This window comes from Girardinichthys multiradiatus, chromosome 23 (genome assembly GCF_021462225.1).
Source record: "Girardinichthys multiradiatus isolate DD_20200921_A chromosome 23, DD_fGirMul_XY1, whole genome shotgun sequence".
NCBI lineage: Eukaryota > Metazoa > Chordata > Actinopteri > Cyprinodontiformes > Goodeidae > Girardinichthys > Girardinichthys multiradiatus.
In genome coordinates, this window is record NC_061815.1 from 39328208 (window position 1) to 39344556 (window position 16349).

Below are 16349 nucleotides of genomic sequence, written 5' to 3' on the forward strand. Positions count from 1 at the left end.
GCTGTCACACTCCTCACCGCCAGTAAACGTAGTGCCAGAATGGGAGATCATTCAGTCTAAAAGGAATATCAGGAACAGAGGGGAGATAGGGGGGAAATCAAGAGTATTATAAATAAAGCATTGTTCTCATTTTTTACAAAACTAAAACATAGAATATAGTGGGTGGAGCTATACAATGATGCACAGTAGGTGGCGGTATGCACCTCTGAATTTGTTGTTAACTGCCAACAGAAGAAGAAGCAGCAGCACTAACACCAAGATGACGGACCAAGAAACTACGGTACAAAGCCAGGTAATGTTAAAAAGTTTATATATGTCTTAATGTCGTTAATATATGGTCTTGGTCCGTCATCTTGGCGCTAGTCCTGCTGCTTCTTCTTCTGCTGCTGGCGGTTCGCAACAGATTCAGAGGTGAATACCGCCAGCTACTGTACATCATTGTATAACTCCACCCACTATATTCTATCTTATAGTTTTGTAAAAAATAAGAACAATGCTTTATTTATAATACTGTGTAACATTTTATTCTGTATTCTTACAGAGAAAATATACAATACCTCTTTTGGATGTCACTTATGCACAACTATTTACTAATATGCACACATTTCCGTCTTTACATACATATTGTTTTTGACAGCATTCTTACCCCATATAGAATCCTCCTTAATTTCTTTTAGGGTCAGCTTCATTTGCTGAAATGTACATCTTAAATCTATAAGAAAAAATCCTGATCAGGACTAACTAATTTTACGTATTAATCACATGCATGGCAGCATGCATAGCATATGTGCACTGAGCTCTTTGAGCTTGTCGCACAGAGATATACCCTTACATTGTCATAAAACAGCAAAGTATGTTTCTTTGTTTCTCTTTTGCACCTGGAACGTATCAGGATGAAATTGTCCTCCTAGCCTAAATAACAAACTCCCCTTCTTGACCTTGGGGTCAAAAAGCCAGACCATCCTTGCAGATCTCCATTAAGACACCAGTCTCTAACAGGCCATATAATAAAAAAAAATCAGCTACACACACATAGTTAAATTAACCCCTGTCCTGTGTAAGGAAACATATAATAGCTCTATATTACAGTCACCAGTCACTTCATTAGGTACACCTGTCCAACTGCTCGTTAATGCAAATTTCTAATCAGCCAATCACATGGCAGCAACTCAGTGCATTTAGGCATGTAGACATGGTCAAGACGATCTGCTGCAGTTCAAGCTTAGCATCAGAATGGGGAAGAAAGGTGATTTAAGTGACTTTGAACGTGACATGGTTGTTGGTGCCAGACGGGCTGGTCTGAGTATTTCAGAAACTGCTGATCTACTGGGATTTTCACGCACTACCAACTCTAGGGTTTACAGAGAATGGTCCAAAGAAGACCAAATATATCCAGTGAGCGGCAGTTCTGTGGACAGAAATGCCTTGTTGATGCCAGAGGTCAGAGAATGGCCAGACTGGTTCGAGCTGATAGAAAGGCAATAGCAACTCAAATAACCACTCGTTACAACCAAGGCATGCAGAAGAGCATCTCTGAACGCACAACACGTCGAACCTTCAGGCGGATGGGCTACAGCAGCAGAAGACTACACCGGGTGCCACTCCTGTCAGCTAAGAACAGGAAACTGAGGCTATTTTGAATATTTTGAGATTTGTCTGACAAAGTATGGATTTTACATGAATTTTAAAATTTTGGTCATTATTACTAATATCGTTGAAATGATATTTAACAATTTATTTTAAAACAATCATTAAAATTAGAGACATGACAAACAATGTATAGCATTCCACATATAGATATGGTTTTCTGTGGATATTTAGGGAATTTTATGAAATACCATATATTTTATATAAATTTTTTAATTTGGCTAAGTACTATGGATATGACAGTTAACTATTTTTGGTTGAAAATGTAATTAATTTAGGCACTTGAATAAACAGTTATATTGTTTCTTCTGTAGTCACGGAGATCTAAGAATATTTTGGGAATTTTCTGATGAAATATGGATCTTTAATGAATATTTTAAATTCGGTTTATTATAGGTTGTTAATGTATAAACAAAGCCTTTTCATTTTTTTGTTCAAGGACTATTACATTTAGGGACGTTATAAACAATATATATTATTGTAGATATACCCAGGTTTAAATGAGAATGGTATATATAATAATAATAATAATAATATATATAAATTTTTATGACAAACTATGTATTTTTAAGGAATTGTTGTAATGTCCAAATACTGTCAAAGGGAATCATGAACTCAGTCCACTTTGGACAGCTCTTTGGTCTTATCCATGTTAGTAGTTAGTCTTACTGATTGTGTGGGGTGGACAGGTGTCTTTATGCACCTAACGGCCTCAAACAGGTGCTTCTAATTTAGAATAATAAGTGGAGTGGAGGTGAACCTTTTGAGGTGGACTAACAGGTCTTTGAGGGCCAGAATATTTGCTGATTGGCAGGTGTTCAAATACTTATTTACAGCAGTAACACACAAATGAATTATTAAAAAAATCATACATTGTGATTTCTGGATTTTGTTTTTTAGATTATGTCTCTCACAGTGGACATGCACCTAAGATCAAAATTTCTGACCCCTCCATGATTTCTAAGTGGAGAACTTGTGAACTTCGCAGGGTGTTATTTTCCTCATTGTAAAGCTCTTAGTGATCTAGCTTCATCATACATCAGAGATCTGATTGTTCCATATGTTCCTAACAGAGCACTTCGTTCTCAGACTGCAGGTTTACTGGTGGTTCCTAGAGTCTCTAGAAGTAGAATGGGAGGCAGATCCTTTAGTTATCAGGCTCCTCTCCTGTGGAACCAGCTCCCGGTTTTGGTCCGTGAGGCAGACACCCTGTCTATTTTTAAGGCTAGGCTTTAAACTTTCCTTTTTGATAAAGCTTATAGTTAGAGTGGTTTAGGTTATCCTGAGCTATCTCTGTAGTTATGCTGCTATAGGCTTAGGCTGCTGGAGGACATAATGACCACTTTCACTCTCTGCTACATTCTCACACTACTCTCTAATTTTGCATTATTTGCTGTTATTTCAGCTTTTAACCTTATGTTCTCTCTCTTTTCTCTTCCTAGAAGCTACACGTGGCCTGACTCCATGTCTACCTGTGACACCTTCCTGAGAGGGGGGGGCAATCTTCTGCTGCCAACAAATGCTCATCTTCTACCAATGATCCACGTGGCCCTGTCTTTCAGTGTTTAACCCTATCTTTCTCATAGACATAGCTAATGACTGAGCTCTACTGTAACTAACTGAATGTGCTCTCTTTCATGCTCTAAACTTAAAAACTGGCTCAGACTTAATCTGTCTTTCTTTCCAAGTTGAAACCACTAAAGCAGCTACATCCATTAACATTTTACTTTTCCATAGAGAGTACTCCTGGATCAGTGCTTCTGTTTTTTGTGTCTCTGCTCTGTTCTCTCAAACCCCCAGTGGGTTGGGCATATGGGTGCTCACACTGAGCCTGGTTCTGGTTCTGCTGGAGGTTTCTTCCTGTTAAAAGGGAGTTTTTCCTCTCCGCTGTCGCAACATGCATGCTCAGTATGAGGGATTGCTGCAAAGTCAACGCCAGTGACTGTCCACTGTCTCTACATGCTCATCCAAGAGGAGTGAATGCTGCAAGTCACTGACTGGATGGAATCTGCTGGGTTTCCTTAGACAGAAATTTTTTTTATCCAATTTGAGTAAATAACAGAATCTGACTGCACTGTTTGATAGTTAGGATTAATTCAAATGTATGTATCTGACTTGGAATCTGTATGATTCGATTGAATTGACTTTGTAAAGTGCCTTGAAATGACATGTTGTTAATTGGTGCTATATAAATAAAATTGAATTGAAATTAAATTAAATTATGGTAATAGAGCAGAAAGGACGCTGATCTAAGTTGGACTGAAAACATTACTAATAATAATGTTTAGATAGCACAGTCAAAGGCCACTCTTAACAAATAACCTTTTAATCTTCATTTGAAGCAACTCGGTTTCAGCGCTTTTATAGTTTTCTGGGTGTTTATTCCAGATTAGTGGAGCATATGAACTAAAAGATGCTTCTCCGTGTTTGGTTAAATTCAATTCAGTTTTATTTATATAGTGCCTATTCACAACACATTTCATCTCAAGGCACTTTACAAAGTCAATTCAATCGAATCATACAGATCCCAAGTCAGTCACATACACTTCAACCAATTCCCAACTATCAAACAGTGCAGTCAGATTTGGTCATCCATTAAAATTGGTTAAAACGGTTTTCTATCTAAGAACCTAGCAGATTGCATCCAGTCAGTGACTTGCAGCATTCACTCCTCCTGGATGGGCATGAAGCAACAGTGGACAGTCACTGGCACCGACTCCACAGCAATCCCTCATACTGAGCATGCATGCAGCGACAATGGAGAGGAAAAACTCCCCTTTAACAGGAAGAAACCTCCAGCAGAACCAGGCTCAGTGTGAGCGGCCATCTGCCACGACCGACTGGGGGTCCGAGAGAACAGAGCACAGACATAAACAGAACAGAACAGCGCTGATCCGGTAGTACTCTCTTAGGGAAGGAAATATAAAATGTTAATGGATGCAGCTCCTCCAGTAGCTTCATCTAGGAAAGAAAGAAAGATGAACTCTAAGCCAGTTCTCAAGCTGAGTACAAAAAAGAGCACATACAGTTAGTCACAGCCAAAGCTCAGTCAATAGCCATGTATAGGAGAAAAACAGGGTCAAACACCGAAGACAAGGCCAAGTGGGTCACCAGTAGGGGTTGAGCATTTGTTAGCAGCAGAAGGTTGGCCGATGCCCCCCTACAGGAAGATGTCACAGGCACAGACACAGAATCAGGCCAGGTGCATCTTCTAGGAAGTGAAAAGAGAGAAAATAAAGTTAAAAGCTGAAATAACAGCAAATAATGCAAAACTGAAGAGTAATAAGAGAATGTAGCAGAGAGTGAAAGTGGTCATTATGTCATCCAGCAGCCTAAGCCTATAGCAGCATAACTACAGAGATAGCTCAGGATAACCTAAGCCACTCTAACTATAAGCTTTATCAAAAAGGAAAGTTTAAAGCCTAACCTTAAAAGTAGACAGGGTGTCTGCCTCACGGACTAAAACTGGGAGCTGGTTCCACAGGAGAGGAGCCTGATAACTAAAGGATCCGCCTCCCACTCCACCTCCAGACACTCCAGGAACCACCAGCAAACCTGCAGTCCGAGAACGAAGTGCTCTGCCAGGAACATATGGAACAACAAGTCTGTAATGTGCTAAGCTTTCAGTGATTTATAGACTAACTTTTAACAAATACGTTTTTAATCTTGATTTAAAGCAACTCAGGGTTTCAGCGCTTTTACAGTTTTCTGGGCGTTTATTCCAGATTAGCGGAGCATAAGAACTAAAGGCTGCTTCTCCATGTTTGGTTCTGGTTCTGGGTATGCAGAGTAGATTTGAGCCAGAAGACCTGAGAGGTCTGGGTGGTTGATACACTGACAACAAGTCTGTAATGTATTTTGGTGCTAAGCCATTCAGTGATTTATAGACTAACAGAAGTATTTTAAAGTTTATTCTCTGAGATACGGGTAGCCATTGCAAGGACTTTAGAACTGGGATGTGCTCCACTTACTTAGTTTTAGTGAGGATCGACTTTTTAGGCAGACCTGTGAAGACACCTTTGCAGTAATCAGTTCATCATTACTGTAATATTATTGAATATCTCCTTATTATATATGCTTTAATCATTTGACTCCTAATAATAAGTTCAATACAAACATTTTGAACTTAATTTCTGTCTTTTGATGTCTCATTCACACACACAAGCTCAATAGCCGAACCTACTTCTGGTTGCCTTATACACTTGGCCGCAGTTAGGTCCCCAGCCTCGTAGTGAGTTACACAATGCATATCATTGCAGTTATAGACATGGTTAATTGGGGATATTTAGAAAATTTTGAGGCATAGTGATTTTATGAAATTTGCATAAAATGCTCTGTTCACTCTTAAAATGGGAATTCGACTTTAGGCTTTTTTAGACCTTTCTTGTCATTCAACTGCAAATTCCTAATGTACATTTGAACAAGATTTTGTTTGCTAGGCTCCCAATAAAAACATAGGAAACAAGTAAAAGCACAACAGTATAAATATAAACATATGCAACAATGGGAAGTAATGTGGCAAATAATGAATAGGTTAGAAAATTATGTACAGAGAGAAAAGTATATGTAGGGCAATATGAATAGTGGAAGTACCTGTAGCAGCTGGATGAATTGTAACAGAGTTCACAGTGACCATGTAAAGTGACTAGTGTATGTATGGGAGGGGGGATTATTGGGAATTTTGTCTTATAATGTGGGGGATGAAACTATTGCAGAATCTGGTTGTTCTGCATTTGAAGCTTCTGTACCTTTTTTGCCAGAAGGCAGCAGGGAAAACAGTCCATGGTGGGGTTCGGAGGAGTCTTTTGTAATTGTCTGAGCCCTGGTCGGGCCGCGTTTGCGAGCAGTGTCACTGATGGAAGGAAGCTCTCTCCCAATGATTTTATTTTTCGGCTGTCCTCACCACTGTTTCTACACATTTTCAGTCTGAGGCGTTGCCGGCCCCACACCAGACAGAGATGCAGCTGGTCAGTATGCTCTCTATTGTCCCTCTGTAGAAGGGTGTGAAGGTGGGAGCGGAGAGGTTTGCTCTTCTCAAACATCTCAAGAAGTGTAGACTCTGCTGTGCTCTCTTCACAAGAGCAGAGGTGTGGAGGAACCAGGTCAAGATATCCGTGATCTGCACCCCCAAGAATTTGATGCTGCTGACCCACTCCAGGTGGGGGTGTGGCTTGGTTGATTTTTCCTGAAATCAACAACAATCTCTTTTGTTTTGTTGGCATTCAGGATTAGATTGTTTGTTTCACACCAGGTGTGTTTCACCTCCTCTCTGTAGGCCAGTTCGTTGTTATTCCTGATGAGACCCACCACTGTCGTGTCGTTCGCATACTTAATGAAATGGTTGGTTCTGAACTGGCACGGCAGTCCTGGGTCATCAGGGTGAAGAGCAGTGGGCTTAGCACACAGCCCTAGAGGGAGCCGGTGCTGAGAAAGATGACGTTGGAGGTGTTTTTGCCAACCCTTACAGACTGGGATCTGTCTGTAAAGGTCTGTAAATCCAGCAGCTAGTTGCACAGAGGGGTGTTGAGTCCAAGGGGGGCCAGTCTTCTCACCAAGTCCTTGGGGACGATTGTGTTGAATGCCGAGCTGAAGACCAGAAACATTCGCACATGGGTATTATTCTTCTCCAGATGTTCCAGGTTCAGGTGGGGTGTGGAGGAAGCAGCATCCTCTATAGAGTAAACAAACTGGAGTGGATCAAGTGAGAGGGGGGGGAGTTTGGAGATGAAAGAACTCTCTCAAAGAACTTCATCATGATGGGAGTGAGTGCGACAGGGCAAGAATCATTGAGTGAGATAAAAATAAAATGTTGAATTTAGGGCTGTTGTGAACAATTATTTTAGTAATTGAGTATTCTATCGATTGTCCTGATGATTAATCGAATAACAATTTTTGTGTTGGTGCAGCAACTTAAGATATATATGAAAGAGAAAATGCAAGAAACAATTCAATTTATTTTTTTAAATAAAATGTTATTGCCTCAAATAGGATTAAAACATCACCTTTATTACATGATTAATGCATTTTCAACTTCAATTACTTGATTTTTTTTATGGATATATGTGAGGTTTGAGATTGCATTAAATACAAGCATTTTAGCATTACAAAAGAACCTTATTAATCTTGTATATTCTGTTTTTACAGATTGCAAAACTAAATGTGATCTTTGTAATGTTAGCAATAGTGTCATGGAGTGACATTTTGGACTTGTTGGTTTATTTTGTAATTTTGATTCTCCTTATGGCTCTTTGTTTATTTCTTAAGTTATTGTTTCTATGTTCCCCTCTAGTTTCTCTGTTGACTTTAGTTCATAGTTATTCTAGTTCTTTATTTCCTCCTCTGATTTATTCTCTTGCTTAGTTTGTGTTTTCTGTTTTAGTCCTTTCACCCATCCTCAGCCTTTGTATTTGTTTCACCTGTTCCTTGTCACACCTGTTCCCTGTTTCTTTGATTACCTGCCTTTTGTTCCCCTCTCTGTGCTCTGTGTATATTAGTTGTTCTGTTTGTTTAGTTCCTCGCTGGTTCCTTGTTTCTATGTCGGTGATGTCTATGCTTCGTTTATGCTACGTTTCTATGTCTATGCTTTGTTCATGCTTCGTTTATGCTACGCTTTGGATACCTATGCTTCGACTATGCTATGCCTTGCTATGAGTACCTGCAGGTTTGCGCAAGTTTTGATCTAGTCCTTGTTTCATCCATGCAGTGTGTTTTGTTTCCTTTTGGACTTTTATGAATAAACAAGGAAGTAACTATGATGCGGCTACCGAGCTCTTGTCTGCGCTTTGGTCCGACCCACAGTCCTTCCCCGACAAATAGGGTTCGTAAATAGGTTTGGGTTTAGAAATTCGGCTACAAAGAACTGAGTTTTGTTGAGTTATTGTAAATAGTAAATGTTTATTCATGTTTTAATTAAGACTATATTATTATGTTGATCCAGTGTTTGCAAACATTTTAATTTGAATGTTTGACTGCTTCATGTTCAGTATCTTTCTTGGCGGTGCGTCTTTCCCCTCGCCTTCTTCCTCCATAGCTAAGTTGCTGGGAGGGGCTTGGAACCCGATGCAGTTCTAGTTTATCTCAAATCTGAAACCAGATTAGGAATGTATTTGGTGGTGATTCAAGTTTTTACCTCATGTAGATGAGACCTAAATAGTGTTTTGCATTATTGACAATCATTTTCAGTTATATATTGTTTAAAAAATAATGTATTGTGTAAAAGTCTGTAGTCATCCCTGACTTCTGTATATTTTGGTTTAAAACGGTCAGACCTACTTGTAGTCCTTCAATGTGGTTTTGATTAACTGTTCTTGAGGATTTATGAGTTTGGAAGTTATTATTCTGTATTTAGATGTTAACACTTGGTCGGGTCATCCACAATCACAACATCTCCTCTCACGTTTATGCAGATGACTCAAATTTATTTACCCCTAAATCCCTCTGACCTCGCTGTAATAAATGATCCAATCTCCTATCTCGCAGACATCAAGGCCCAGATGTCTCTGAACATCTTGTTGTTGAATGATAATAAATCTGAGGTGATGGTTATAAATCATCCACCACTTATACAAAACATTGCAGCCGGAGTCCTCACCAGAAACCAGAGATAAAACAGCACTTTTTCAACTAGGGTGGTGCTCAGGTTCTTATGTCAAATCTTAGCTGGATTTTTCCCCATTTCTTAAAGTAATGACTTTCAGATGCAATTATCTTTTTGAACAGCAGCCAAAGTCCTCAAAATATTGAAGAAAAACTTTGAAAGACCTTCACAAAGCCTGAAGAAATATTGATAAGAACACTTTGAAAAGATTACAGCCAAACCTTGATTCTTGGCTAAAAGTCAGGGAAGGTTTGAACCAATAATGTCTGTCATTCTATTCACCTTTTCTGCACCTTCTGAGTTTTAGTTTTGGTTGGAGGTTTTTCCTCTGCCCCCCTTAGAAACATTTACTTTAGTGACAGTACATTGCAACGAGCAAAAATTGGAATTAATTTTTTTTTTCCTGTAGTGTAACTTAGTTTAGCTGTTGTAAAATATATACAGACAAGTTAATGAACTGTCTGTTTTATCTTCATTACTTTTGTATGACATATTCTGCTTTGTTTTCAAATCCAATTTATTTCCTGTATTATTTACCCACGAATAGGTAAATGCCAGGGGTAGTCAGTACCATTACACATACTTTTGCTTCGTTTTCCAGATGTAAGCACACTGTTACTGTCGAAACATTTGTCTTAACGGAGACAAATGCTGACAATTTAAAATTATTTCCTTTAATCAGTCAAGTGTAAGCTGAGTGGAATTGTCTCCAAATTTCTGACATTTGCATTAATAATTATTAAGGCTTCATTTGCTCCTCTGTTCACCATCCACTGCTCTCTGCCTCTGTTTTTCTTCTCTGTCTGGCTCCTTCAGTTATTCAAGGAGGAACTCTCACAGGTGAAGGAGGGCATGAAGCAGGTCAATGAGTTAGCTCACCAGCTGGCGATCTCTGATGTCCATTTGTCGATGGAGAATGCCCGTGCCCTGGAGCATCTCAACAGCAGATGGAAAGTGCTTCAGGTAGAGTTTATTGGCAGGTTTGTGCTTTCTGTTTGTTGCTGCCAGCAGCAGTTCTTCCTGGAGTTATCCATGGATGTGAGGGTGTAAATAAGCATGTAATATCTGGGGCTATAAAGGTGCCTATGGACACACAACAGTTCATGTTAATTAGTTAAATTATTTGTTGTGGTCCTGAACGGTCTTCTTGCTTTCGTCTGAAGAATCCCTTTCTAAATCACAGTCTTTCAACCCTGTCACCTAATCCCTACCTTCTGGAGGGAATTAACAAAGCAGTGTAATCTGCTCCAGTTTTGTAAATGTTTTGCATGTACTATCTTTTTTTAGTCCCATTTTCCAATGCAGGCTCCACATAACTAGCCCATCATGTCCCGGAGATGCAAGCAATTTGTACCAATGTTTCCATCATGTTGCAGGTGCCCTCACTGCAGCCACAAACACAGCAGGTGTAGATGTGATCAAAGCGAAAATATTTCCCTCACCAAGAGTTCCTGACTGAGCTGATGAGGCATTGCTCAAAACCCTAAGAACAACATGTGACTGGATTAGTGAGGAACTACATTTGGAATGGAAATAAGTGCTAAAGATTTTTCTAATACAGAAATACAGGTTATATAAAAGACAAAAGGAAAGTTTCATGCTTTGAACTGATTTATTTATAGATAAAAAGCATTTATTAAATTGTGGTAATTTCTCTTAATAAATGAGAAAAGTGTCTTTGGCTTCTATTGCTGGGTGCTGGGTAAGTGCTCGCCACCTCCTGCCCTGTTTTTGTAAAGTCAGCAGTAAAGCAGGTTGCTTTTTCCCATTTTCTTCTCCTTTCTCAAAGTTACCTTTAGATTTCAGCAGATGGTATTTTTCAAGCAGTTTGCATGACTTAAACAGCGCGTGTCTGAGAATTCAATTGTATTTACTCTGGCTGTAATAAACAGATACACACAGATACAAAGACACACAAGCAGACTTTCTCCTACAGGATGCCTGATTTAAATGTGGCCAAACTGCATCAGTGCAGTAAGACTCGATTTGCCTTGTAGAGCTATTTTATCGCAGATCTGCCTTTGCCTCTTGTTTTAGAAATACACGCACATTGAAACTTAGGTTTACACATATTTAGCACCTGTTAATACCTTTGAGAATTGATCCATGAACCTCTTGGAGTAGAAGATTTTCATTCTCAGAACCTGATAACCAACCTTCCAACAAGAGAACTGCCTTTGCAATGTTTCTGTTTTAAATGTGCTTTCTTGGGCCGGGTGTAACTTTTCAATCAAATAAAAAACAGCATCAGTTGTATAAACATTTCTGCTTGTAACATGACATAATGTGAGAGAAAAGGACAGAAAAGGACGTAGACTCTGAAATACGATAAACATACTAAATGTTATCACCTTTAATTTTTTCTCTTAGGTACTGTAATTAATGCTGCTATAAAATATTTCAATTTACGCCACTTATATGTTTTCTAAATGTTAATGCAGACAGCTGATGAAAAAGGAACATGTTTTCTATATGTTAATGCAGATAGCTGATGAAAAAGGAACATGTTTTCTATATGTTAATGCAGACAGCTGATGAAAAAGGAACATGTTTTCTATATGTTAATGCAGACAGCTGATGAAAAAGGAACAAAAAAGACAAATGTTTTGCACTCTTCACATATCTTTAATAGTTTATATGGTTGAGCTCTTCTGCTTTGGGGTTCATCTATTGTGTAATACGATGGTAATATTAGGAAGCGTTTAAAAGCAAGCATGTTCACTTCTTTAAGTCCTGCTTTGAAACATATGAAGTAGAAATTTGGGAATTTTCATATAAACTCTCTAAAATGAAATCCCAAGATGAGGCTTTGGTTCATTGTGCTGGAAATCATGACAGAGAATGCACTTATGCAGTAATTTTATTTTATTTTTTACTTATAATTGTATTGTTTTTCAAATCCACACAGTTTCACTGGAGCTATTTATGATAAGTATAACAACACACTCATCTTTGAACACCAAGCTGCAGGAGGATATTGCATATCATAAAGCTGGAATAACCTCAGGCTTCCCCAAACGTAACACTTCATAGATCTGAACAATAGAATACCTGCATGAAGTGGTAAAATCGGATACTTGCCGTGGAAATATCTGGTTGAACATGTGCACTTACACATTGAGGGCAATAGTTTATTGAATCTGACGCACTTACCTTTGAAAGCCTTTAAAACATTAAAGTGAGCTTCCTCTCCCCTCAGTGCTGAGCTGAATGTATAGATGCACTACCAGGGCAAACTGCAGTGCTTTTCAAGCATCAGCTGCATCCACCATCAGCAAACTGTCTCTGCTCCTACAAGCACAATAAAACCCACTCAGCTTTCACCTGATGTTAAAACATCCTGTTCCCATTAGATAACCTTCATGACATCATTTTTCAACACCTGAAATGTCAGCCAGCACATTTTTTTCCTCTCTTTGTCTCTCTTTTCAGAACATAATCATTTAGAGCCTCTTGAATAGTTCTTAGAAATTATTATCCACTACGCAGTTTGCATCCTGACTTTTTCTGCTTTCAAATGGCATTTGTGGCTCAGATTGATACAGTTATCTTAGAGAAAACAAAATAACAGAGTCACTGCATGTTTGAAGCCTTTGTAAGCCTCACAGCCAGGAGCAGCGACATGCTAGTGTTTTGTGAATTTTTTTCTGTAGATCTTAAGAAAATATTGTCCTATTAGTTGAAACTGTCTTAAAGAAGGCGGTCTACGAAGTGTTTTGCTGTCAGTTGCTCAGCCTACTTTGGTTCAGCCTTAAATATCTCCACAGCTAGATGATTAACATTGTTTGTAAGTAAGCAAGAGAATGCTCCCAGATGTCCTCATGATGCTTCAACAGTTCCTTGAAACATTTGCTCAGATGTTTTTAGTTGATCCTACAAAATACCAAAGATAATACAGTTACACTGAAATATTTAATTTAAATTTAAGCACCAGCAAAATGATTCACAAAGAGTTATTTGAAAAAAGCCTTCTTAAAAACACGACTTTCAGAAACTCTTCATATCAAGTAGTTTCATTTAGGCCTAACACTTCTTTTTTGTCTTCTGCTTTACCACGTGTCTAATTTTTTAAGATCAAAACATACAGTATGATCCCTGAATTCATAAATGAGTGCAAAAGCAACTAAAGTCCAAAGAAAAGCCTAAACAAAGAGTTTGGAATAGAAATATTAAGACATATGAGATCATTTTGTATGTGCACTTCCAATAGAAGCACAATGAAGAAACCTTTGTGTTTGATCTCAGTTCTATCTTAATTGAAATATTAAATGTTTAATTCCAGTAACAGATTCAGCTCTGTTTATTTTGGTTTGTTTGACCCTAGCAGAAATCCATTTCCAAATTTGATCTGCCAATATTTGCTGTTCATGGGTAATTTGGTCATTTGTCTTCCTTATGGCAGCCCAAATTGCGTGTACAGCAAATAAATTGTAGAACACAGCAAAGTTGGCAGCAACATCCCCCCGGCACAATGACAGTGTTCTCTATTAGTCTAAAACTATTTAAATCAGTCTCGAGATTGGATTTTAGAATATTCTAGTGGGGTTGTAGATGCATGCCAAAATAAACTTTGTCTCCTTAATCTTTATCTTTTTCTCCCTCTATCTTTATCTGCCTTTTAAAGTCAGTTAGTGGATTCACCTTCCATTGTTTGTGGAGGCATTTCAACATCTAGCTTACATGTATTCATGGGCCAAATCCAATCCTTTTAAATAAACCAGGATTAGACCAGCAAAATTCCATTTAGTGGGAAACTTACCAAATATTAAACTTTTGTATTTATTTTTTTTACCGTAGCTACGTCAGACTTTATTCTGTCAACTCATTCACTGTGGTTATTGACGCAATATTGTGAACTCCTTTATTTTCTTTGATTTAAAAGTTGTTTGCATGCAGCTCCCAACCACACTGATTCTGCTGCCTGTCTTCGTTTTCATATAATAAACAATCTCCTAATTTCTGTCTTTATTTTCTACCTGCTGCTCCTCACATATTTTCACAGTCTTTCAGGAGCTGGAGCGTCAGAGGAAAAAAAAAATAATAATTCTAAATTTGCATACAGCTGTTAACTGATGGAGGAGGTGCAAGTAGCCTGGATGTGTGTTTGGTTTCCTATTGTGGGGGCTTGTGATAGGGAGTGACGAGCAGCAGGATTCTCTTTGATTTAACTTGTGTGTCCTCAGGGCTCCATAGAAGAGCGGCTGAAGCAGCTCCAGGATGCACACAGAGACTTTGGCCCTGGATCGCAGCACTTCCTCTCCAGTAAGAGTCCTCCTCTGCTATTTGAAGTTGATGGCTTGTGTTTCAACTGTCTGTGCAATCCTGTGCCAAGGCACCACCTCAAAGAAAGTAGATGCATGCATGCATGTGTGTGTGTGTTGGAGGGAGAGGCTAATTTGATCAGAGATCCACATTTTTAAATTTTCTCCTCTACCTGCTGTTCTGTGGTAAAGCAGCAGGGATCTGATTTAAATTGAAAATTAAGTGTAAAAGCTCTATGTTGAAGGAATTCTTTGTGTGTCAATCTGAGGTGGAAACATCTGCTTGTGTTCAGAGTTCAGAGTTGCCACCAGACATGGGGCTGTTACCGGTATCAAGGTATACCAAGGTTTTTTTAAAACATTGTTGTTGATGTGGTGCAGTTCCAGTGCATGCACAAATTCTCATTTAATGTCTCAAACTGACAGAAACGCTAAATTTGATTTCACTTACTGGCTTGAACGATGGATTAAAGCAGAGGTGCCCAACTTCAGTTTTCCGGATGCGTCCCTTCTCCAATACACCTGAATCAAATGAACGGCTTGTCACTAGGGCTTTTACAAATCTGAATGATAATGAGGGAATTCAGCCATTTGATTCAGGTGTGTTGGAGCAGGGATGCATCTGAACGTTGCAGGATTGTAGCTTGCGAGGACTGGACTTAGTCGCACTGCTGGTGGCTGCAATAGAATTACATTCTTGAGTCTTAAACAGTTTCAAGATGAAAGAAGCTAATTAAATCAGTAAACTGCTAGTTCTTTAAGTCTGTAACTCTGATTTTAAATAAAAGAACCATGAACCCACTTATCTGTGTTCTCACACTGTCCTTAAGTCTGTATGTGTATCAAAATCATAACAGCAGGAATAGACAGGGGTTGGACAATGAAACTGAAACACCTGGTTTTAGACCACAATAATTTATTAGTATGGTGTAGGGCCTCCTTTTGCGGCCAATACAGCGTCAATTCGTCTTGGGAATGACATATACAAGTCCTGCACAGTGGTCAGAGGGATTTTAAGCCATTCTTCTTGCAGGACAGTGGCCAGGTCACTACGTGATACTGGTGGAGGAAAACGTTTCCTGACTCGCTCCTCCAAAACACCCCGAGGTGGCTCAATAATATTTAGATCTGGTGACTGTGCAGGCCATGGGAGATGTTCAACTTCACTTTCATGTTCATCAAACCAGTCTTTCACCAGTCTTGCTGTGTGTATTGGTGCATTGTCATCCTGATACACGGCACCGCCTTCAGGATACAATGTTTGAACCATTGGATGCACATGGTCCTCAAGAATGGTTCGGTAGTCCTTGGCAGTGACGCGCCCATCTAGCACAAGTATTGGGCCAAGGGAATGCCATGATATGGCAGCCCAAACCATCACTGATCCACCCCCATGCTTCACTCTGGGCATGCAACAGTCTGGGTGGTACGCTTCTTTGGAGCTTCTCCACAACGTAACTCTCCCGGATGTGGGGAAAACAGTAAAGGTGGACTCATCAGAGAACAATACATGTTTCACATTGTCCACAGCCCAAGATTTACGCTCCTTGCACCATTGAAAGCGACGTTTGGCATTGGCATGAGTGACCAAAGGTTTGGCTATAGCAGCCCGGCCGTGTCTATTGACCCTGTGGAGCTCCCGACGGACAGTTCTTGGTGGTATCCTGACATTACCCTGGATACCGTGGCTCTTGATACATCACAAAGACTTGCTTACCCTGCTAATTGAACCTTCACACTCTGCTCTTACTGGTGCAATGTGCAATCAATGAAGACTGGCTACCAGGCTGGTCCAATTTAGCCATGAAACCTCCCACACTAAAATGACAGGTGTTCCAGTTTCA

At 39.3% G+C, this 16349-nt stretch overlaps 1 protein-coding gene across 1 annotated transcript in view; it reads left to right on the plus strand.

Annotated features, from left to right (window-relative positions):
- drp2 (dystrophin related protein 2) overlaps nt 1-16349 on the plus strand; it is a 387952-nt gene that overhangs the window by 289713 nt on the left and 81890 nt on the right. The window contains exons 8-9 of the mRNA XM_047353123.1: nt 10061-10207; nt 14428-14506. Coding sequence (XP_047209079.1) covers nt 10061-10207; nt 14428-14506 — 226 coding nt within the window. The remainder of the gene's footprint in view (nt 1-10060; nt 10208-14427; nt 14507-16349) is intronic.